The 8,240-nt window shown below is 34.6% G+C and overlaps 1 protein-coding gene across 1 annotated transcript; it reads right to left on the bottom strand.

Annotated features, from left to right (window-relative positions):
* Nucleotides 1-1,849, bottom strand: LOC148550315 (uncharacterized). Its single transcript, XM_088493111.1, has 2 exons — nucleotides 1,051-1,849; nucleotides 1-959 (listed from the first exon to the last, which is right to left on the bottom strand). The coding sequence occupies exons 1-2, from the start codon at nucleotides 1,847-1,849 to the stop codon at nucleotides 1-3; spliced, it is 1,758 nt and encodes a 585-aa protein (XP_088349237.1).
* Between the last annotated feature and the right edge of the window lie 6,391 nt (nucleotides 1,850-8,240).

The following is an 8,240-nucleotide window of genomic DNA, read 5'->3' as shown; positions in this document are numbered from 1 at the left end:
TCACTTCCTCGGCATATCGACAATCTTCCCATCCTGGATAGTCTTGAAAACACCAATAGACGAGATCTCGAAATCAGGAGCAGCAATCTTCAGCTGGGCCTTCAAGGCATCTTCGGTCATCAAGATGGCATTCTTCCCTTGCTCCTTGGCCACCTTAAGCTTCTTCTTAAGATCAACGGCCTCTGCCTTAGCGGCCTTCGCCTCCGAGATGGCCTGCTCCCGCTCCTCTTCCAAAGCGACAACTCGACCTTGAGCGGCGTTCAGTTGATTTTCTAATGTCATCTCACGCTCAAGAAGCCGAGCCACGGTCTCATCAGACGCCTTCAGCCTCTCCGCAATAAACGACGACTTCTCCTCGGCAGCATTAAGCTTTCCCCCCATCTCGGACAGCTGACCCTGGAGGAGCTCAACTTGAGCCTTAAAGTCATTATTCGCCTTAACAGAAGACTCAAGCTTCCTCCGAAGCGCCTCCATCCCAGATAGCTCAAACTCAGCCTTCCGAGCTATCACGGCCCCACGAAGCAAGGTGCGATACATCCACCTCGCCTGCCCGGACAGCTCGGTTGCATGAAAATGCTCTTCCGTCCCGGGTATCAACTGGGAGTCAATGAACTTGGAGGCATCAAAATTCCTTTCCATTACGGTTAGGACCCCCTCCGGGCTGGAAGACATCTTTCGCTTTTTGGGAGTGTGGATAAGCTCCACGTCGCTATCTGGATGGGGGGAGAGGGTCGCCTTCCCGTCGGTAGGTCCCTCCTCCCGGGCAGGGGAAACTTGACCCCCTAGGCCCTGCTTTCCCGACGTCTCCTCATCCTGGGCAGTGGAAGCCTGGCCCTCCTTTTCCCCTGACGGACCCTCCGACCTGCCGGCCCCCTTTTCTTCGGCATTCTCATCATCACTAGCCTCAAAAAAGGTCTTCATCAGGTTCTCGAGACCGGTCACTGTGGCAGACATTTCCACTGCGAATAAAGAACAAGAACGTTAGTCGTCAAACCGGAAAGAAGAATAACAACGACAAAGAAACATAGACAAACAAAAAAGGTAACTCACGAATATAGCTCCGGCCGGCCTCCCGTTCACCCATAAGAAGATGGGGATTCACAGGATTCTTTTCAAAGATAGCGAGAAGAACGTTCGCTATATTCTTATCTACAGCCGACAACCTCTTGTACGATACTTTCACAAAAGGATTCGACCCCGCGCCAAAGCTCCAGTAAGTCTGGATAAGGCGCTCCCCCTCTAACGACAACCAGAAGGGATGGCGACCCTTGACGGGACGAACCTTAAAATACTTATCCTTAAAACCATGGTAGGAATCCTTAAAAAGGCTAAAAATCTTCCTACCCTGGGCAGCACGGAAAGAAAGAAACCCTTTTCTCGCCTTCCCCTGTTTGGAGGGGTTGGTAAGGTTGAAATAAAAAAGAAAGACGTCCACCGACACCGGCAGCTCTAAATACTCGCAGACCATCTCGAAGCAGCGGATAGAAGCCCAGCTGTTCGGATGAAGTTGAGACGGACAGACGGATATCCGATTCAGCAGCGCCATTTGAAAATCGGAAAACGGGATCCGAACACCGACTTGTGTGAACATGGATTTGTAAAACCAGATCCAATCGGGGACGCGAGGAGAATGAAAATTGAGCTCATAAATACGCTCACGAGGAAGCGGGACAATGGACTCATAGTTGGCCTCCTCGTCAGTACCCCCACACAGGTAACCGGCTTGCCGAAACTCCGTCAATTCCTCCAAGCCCATCTGGTTGGGCGAACTCCTTATATCGTCAGTCACCCAAGCATACGGGTCATAAGCCGCAGCGGATCCGGAAGCCCGGGAGACAACGCGAGGCATACCTACAGCGGGGTACCACTCCGTTAGTCTAAGAGGTCGGGAGCCCGAAAAAACTCAGAAACTACACCTTTTCAACTCAATCGTGACCAGATACGGCCAAAAACCTACGCCTACCTCACAAACCACCCAAAAAAGACTATCCTGGAATGGTACCCCTACCCTAACCCACCTATCCCAACACTGAAAAAACCTCTCAACAAAATAAAATCAGCCATGCAATAGATGCAAACAACAAATCACGCAATAACAGAGCATAACGCAGATATCAGAAGAAAGAAGCCAGAAGATTACCTGGAAAGATGAAGGAAATCTGGGCTGAAAGTTGAAGCAGGAAGGAGTTCGCGCAGGAAGCTTTGGATGTAAGGGAAAGAAGAAGTTAGAAATAATAAGAGTGGGAGGTGGATAGGGCGAAAACCACTTAAAAACCACCCCCAAAGAAGCGCGAAAGGAAGCAGGGGTAAGATAGTCTTTACGCACGGGTTTTTTCAAATCATTATGAGCATTAAATGCCCAGCGCAGAAAACGAAACGGCAAACAAATGCCACAGCAAATCAAGGGGCACGCGCACAAGAGACGCGTCCCTCCCACGACCAGACGACCCAGCGACAACACATGAAGGTAAACGTCACGCGCCACCCATGGCCCTCGCGACCATCGCTGACGCGTCGGGGGCACTGTTACGGCCTGGCCCAAAACTCGCGCGGGTCGACCCGACCCGAGTTCGCGCCGGCCCGATGGTTCGCCCTCCACCCGACCCGAACACGTGTCCCGTATGGCTTGTGCACAGCCGTGTGACAACACCCTCGAGAGTGTGGGCCTACCCACTGGAAGGGCCCACTACTGGTATGTATATAAGGGGAGACTGGCTCTCCCCCCAAGGTACGTCACATTTCACACATCACTCTCTCCGCCTGCACATATTCTGACAAGGGCGTCGGAGTGTCTTTGCAGGTGGCCCCCCCTTTTCCATCAGAAGTGCTCGGGACCTCGCTCACCCGGAATCTGGAAACCGCGACCAGACGAGTTATCCCATCAACCGAAGCATTGACCTCAGAGTCCTAACCCGAAACGTCCGGTACCCGACCAACCGAACAGAAAATACCATAAAAAAATTCTTCGTCCCACAATAAAAAAAATAAAAGTAAAATATACACATCAAAAGAATAATTTTAAATTTTAAATTTTAGTTTGGAGGCAAATATGATTTTATGACGAGGAAAATGTTTATAAAGGCAAATATATAACTTAGTGTGTTTGATAAGAATTTATACGGTTCAAGTAGATAATCATCTGTTGTAAATCATTTGTTAAATTTTCATGCTGTGTAATGTTGTTAATCTCTAAGAATTATTGATAAAACATAAAAGTAGTTGAATGATCATCGGTAAATAGAAGCCAATGAATGCTGCTTAATTATGATAAGTGACCCAAACAAGATATATAATTTAATTTAATTTATGCATATTGTATCATATATTTTAGATTTTATTGTAATACTTCTTTTTTCTTTATGTAACTTCTTACCAAAGAATGATATAAGCTCTTTTGACACATAATAAAAAATTAAAAATAAAAATCACCCACAACAATAAAGTAAAAATGGCAACATGCATACTATCCGTAGATATTTAATTCGGTTGAGTAAAATTATCAACCTGATCCAATTCAATAGGATAAAATTGTCAATTCAATTTATAATGGTATGGGTAGGGTTTTTTGTATAATTAAGTTGGGTAGGATGTCGGATACCAACTTTATTTTATTTTTTATTTTTTTTACTAAAGATAGGAGACTCGAACTCGCAATTTTTTAATTGAGTATAAGAAAATATGCTATTTGAGCTATAACTCATTGGCATCGGATACCAACTTGCATTTTATATATGTATATATTATATATTTATATAAAAATATGTTTCAAATAAATATTAAACAAAAATTTTTTCTCTAAATACAAACTATTTTTAATTATTAAAAAAATATTATTAATTAATAATTTAATATATTTTTTTACATAAAAATTAATTCTATTTTAAATTATCATCAAATTATATAATAATATTATATTTTTTTTGTACTTCGTGCGTAGAATCAAATACTCGACAAGTTAAGAACAAGTTAAGAACGGATAAAATTAAAAAATATTCTCAATTCTATTGATAAAATAAAATTGAATTTATATAAAAATTTTATCTTAAAGATAAAATAAGGTTGAATTCAAACCTTATCGGATCCTATCTATTACTACCTCTGCAACAAAGTGAATAAAACATGCGAATTTCATATCAGGCACGTGGAATTTGACTATTTTATTTTATTTATCTTATCTTTGGTCATATCAGTGTCCCTTCGTAATTAAGCAAATGCTTTCATACGAGGAAGGTAACCGAGAACCAGACTCCTTCTACTCAGCTCTGTTGAAAATTCTAGATGCACCATATAATAATAAGGCAATAATTAACCGAAAATAATAATAATAATAAGGCAATAATTAATTAAATATGTTCCGCCTAACTTGCTAGTATTAGAAAAGCGTTTCTATATTATATATGGATGACAACGTATATTTTATTTATCTTTTTAATTTGTTTCAATGTTTTTCTTAGTATTTCAATCAATTTTAATTTTACTGTTGGCATTAATATTTTAGAAATCAATATTTAATCAAACTTGGTTTTATCAATTTTAATTTATCCCTAATTTCCTATCCTAAGACAATGATTATCTTTGTTGGATCAAACTTTTCTAAAATGAAAGATTAAATAATTAAAGTGAAAAATTAATTATTCTTAAATTAAATTAATAGAATTTATATATGATAAAAATTATAAATTTAATAGTAATTAATCTTTTATTTTATTATTTTATACTAATTTTTACAATTTAAAAATTTAAATTCATCTTTATCATATTATTATTATGATTATTATGGTCACAAACGCTCCTGTCTTTTTCTATTTCTCGTCTTATTTATGAGCCGCAAACGGACTGAATCTTATCGGTCGGTCTGTTGTAACTCACTAAAAAATGCAGGTTGGACTGAAAATTTAGAACTGTTATAATTTGCATCGTCTAATTTATAGGCTTTAGCGGATTTCAGTGGAGCAGGACGGACTTCTCCTGCAGGCCTTTTTTTTTTTTTCGTAATTGAATATGATAATTGAAAATGTATATTTATTGAAATAATTGTGAAATTATATATATTATTTAATATTTAATGAATTATTAATAAAAAATAAAAATTAATTAAAAAAGAGAGAATTTACACATTTAACCTGTCAATCCGTCATTAGACAAAACAGAAGAGTAATTCGAGACCACCTTACTAAGGCTGAGTTTGATAAAGCTTTTTCAAGAAGTGCTTGTGCTTTTAAAGAGCACAAGCACGTCAGTTTGCATTTGGTAAATTAAAAAACCCAAGTGCTTGTGCTTACGGCTTTTAAAAGTTAGGGGTGCTTTTGAAAGCACCTAGGAGGGAGCTTTTCAAAGCTGGCTTATGCTTACTAAATTTTTTTCATTTTTCCGCACAAATTTCTCGTTATTATATTGCCATTGAAATCCTCATGTATTTTTAACTTCTCATCCTAACCTTCACAAATTCTAACACAATCTTCATATATTTTTTATTTTTCAACCTAATTTTCATATATTTTTTATTTTTTATTTTTAGTGATGATATTTAGGATAAAATAAATTTTTATGATACTTATATAAAATTTTAAAGTTAAAAAATAAAAGAATTTATTTATTATATTTATGTTTATTATGAATTTTTTATTTAACATTATTTTATTTTAAAATATTATATAAATTTTTAAAAATTTTAAAAAAAAATTATTTTTTGTTATAAACATGTTTATTATAATTTTTTCAACTTTTAAAAACTATTTTACCAAATATAATTGTGGTGCTTGTACTTATTAAAAGTTATTTTTAATTTAATTTTATTGCAACTTTTAAAAAAAATGATCTTTTAAAAGATAACTTTCATAAGCTACTTTTAAAAAGCAAAAGCTTTACCAAACCAAGCCTAAATAAAACGGGTCAGACTTTGAGTGGACAGACTATATGTGTTTGCCACCCCCGACTATCTAACTGGCTGTCACGGCTCAATTCGTCACTCTCAACCATCCTAGCCCTACTTTCAGCCCAACCCTCCAACCACTCCGATACACGGCGCCACCCCTCACCATCAGCTCATTCTCTCCTATATTGTCACTGTTGTTGTCTGGTTCGTTGCTATCGATGGTTGTAAAGTCTCACATTAGTTAGATGAGAGAACAAAATATGTCTTACAAAAAAGTTGATACTTCTTTTTTATAGATATGTTTTGATGGGTAAGTGTGGGGTTGTAATTATTTCTAATTTTCTACCATCAATAATATGACCTCCATTTTGGATCGACCGAATAATTAGATTGATTTAATTTGTAATGGAGAGAACACTTTGTAGTAATTAAAATAGATACTTCTAGGCCTCGTAAACTAATGAGCCTATTACTTTCATATCAAAATTATCACTAAAGCTAATTAGGATATGTTTGGATATACTATATGAGACAAAAACATATATACAGAAATAAGAGACAACAATAGAAAAAATAAAGATAAATAATTTTTTGTACTATTATTTTTATCTTTGTAACCAAACAAATTTTTTTTTTTATATTTACGTTTCAAATATTATATTCAAACATAATCTTAGTATACCCCTTTAATTTAACAGTTCATACAAGTGGAACAAATTGTAAAGGAAAAAACAAAAATTCATGGATGATGACGACAAGAGACTTTCTGTTTAAAAGAAAATGAGAGAGGTTCTCTGCATCAGTAACTACTTCTTCTACCACCACGGTTTTGTCTCTCTCTGAAATTTATACCCATGATGAGGTTAGCAGCACCATAAATATTAGAGTCATCATTATCAAACTTCTAAATAGAAAGTACATTAAATTAATCTCTATTTAGTTAATATTAATTAATTTTAGAATTTATGTTTATAATTTAAATTAAAAATTTATAGTTTAAAATTTAAATTTAATATAAAATAAATAAAATAATTTTAAAAAGATTGACAGATATTAGTTAAAAAAAATGATTATCTAAGATTATTCAATAAATAAAAATAAATCATAATAAATAACAAAGAAATCCAAAGCAACTAATTAAACTACCCTATCATGTATACGTCATCCACGATGTTATATGAGAATAAACAATTCTAGATGGGGGGTGACTCACAGTCACAGCCACTATGAGACATTGAGACAACACTAGTTGTTTTAGAAATAGACAAATAGTTCTTTACATAAATAAATACATAAACGCACGTGATTAATTGATTAATAATTTAATAGCATTGGGTAAAAAACCCAAATAAACAAGTTGAAAAGTTTATTACCCAAATCAGCCAAAACAAAAATTATTTCAGCAATTTACCAATGACCATTTATATATAATTCGAATCAATATGATTCGAACTACAAATACATGTAATTCGAAACAACTTGCTTCGAATTACGTTTGAATGGATATGCATGTAATTCGAATCAAGTAGATTCGAATTAGAAAAGGGTAAATCGAATTGACTCGATTCGAATTAGTAGGCTCATGTGACTCTATGGAGTTCGAATCATATTGATTCGAATTATTCAATGTTAGTGACATTAGGTAGTTCGAATTAAGTTGATTCGAATTACTAGTGAGTTGCCTATATAATGCTATGTTAGTTGGATATATATCAATTTTTTTTTTTCACATTCTTACTTGGATAGTTGGATATATATCTTATAGTTGATACAAAAGATATTTACTGTATAACTTTATTTTTTTAAAAATATTATATATATATATTTTTTGATGATTACACAATTTTAAAAATATTTAAAAAGTATTATTAAAATTAAAATTATATTTTTTATTACACAATTTTAAAAATATTTGGCAATTTTTTTCTTTCTAAACGCAGAAACGATTCTGCCTCTAAACCCACGTTGAGAAGAAGCTAAAATTTGTAGCTTCTGCATTTCATCGTTCATGGTTGCTGATTACCTTTAGAAAATTAGGTGAGAAATTTTTTTCTTTTTTACCAACTTTACCTTTCATTTTTAGTTTTCTGTAGTTCTTTCTACTTTTTCATAGTTCTTCTTTCCATTTTTTTAAATCAAAATCGTTCAGATTTGTTTCAATCACTAGTAAATTGAATATTTTAATTTTTATTATTTTTAGTACTCATTTTTATATTTTAATTTTTAATGTTACGATTTCTGATGTTATGTTTTTATATGAGTTTTTTTTTATCATTTCCTATACTATTTTTTATATGTATATTTTTTATGATTTTTTTATTTTTGTTTGATTTTGTTTATATAATTTTTTATTTATTTTATTGTA

This window comes from Arachis ipaensis, chromosome B7, assembly GCF_059453495.1.
Source record: "Arachis ipaensis isolate K30076 ecotype BB chromosome B7, ASM5945349v1, whole genome shotgun sequence".
Taxonomy (NCBI): domain Eukaryota; kingdom Viridiplantae; phylum Streptophyta; class Magnoliopsida; order Fabales; family Fabaceae; genus Arachis; species Arachis ipaensis.
The sequence above is the reverse complement of the archived record's forward strand: the minus strand, read 5'-3'. Positions and strand labels throughout refer to the sequence as shown.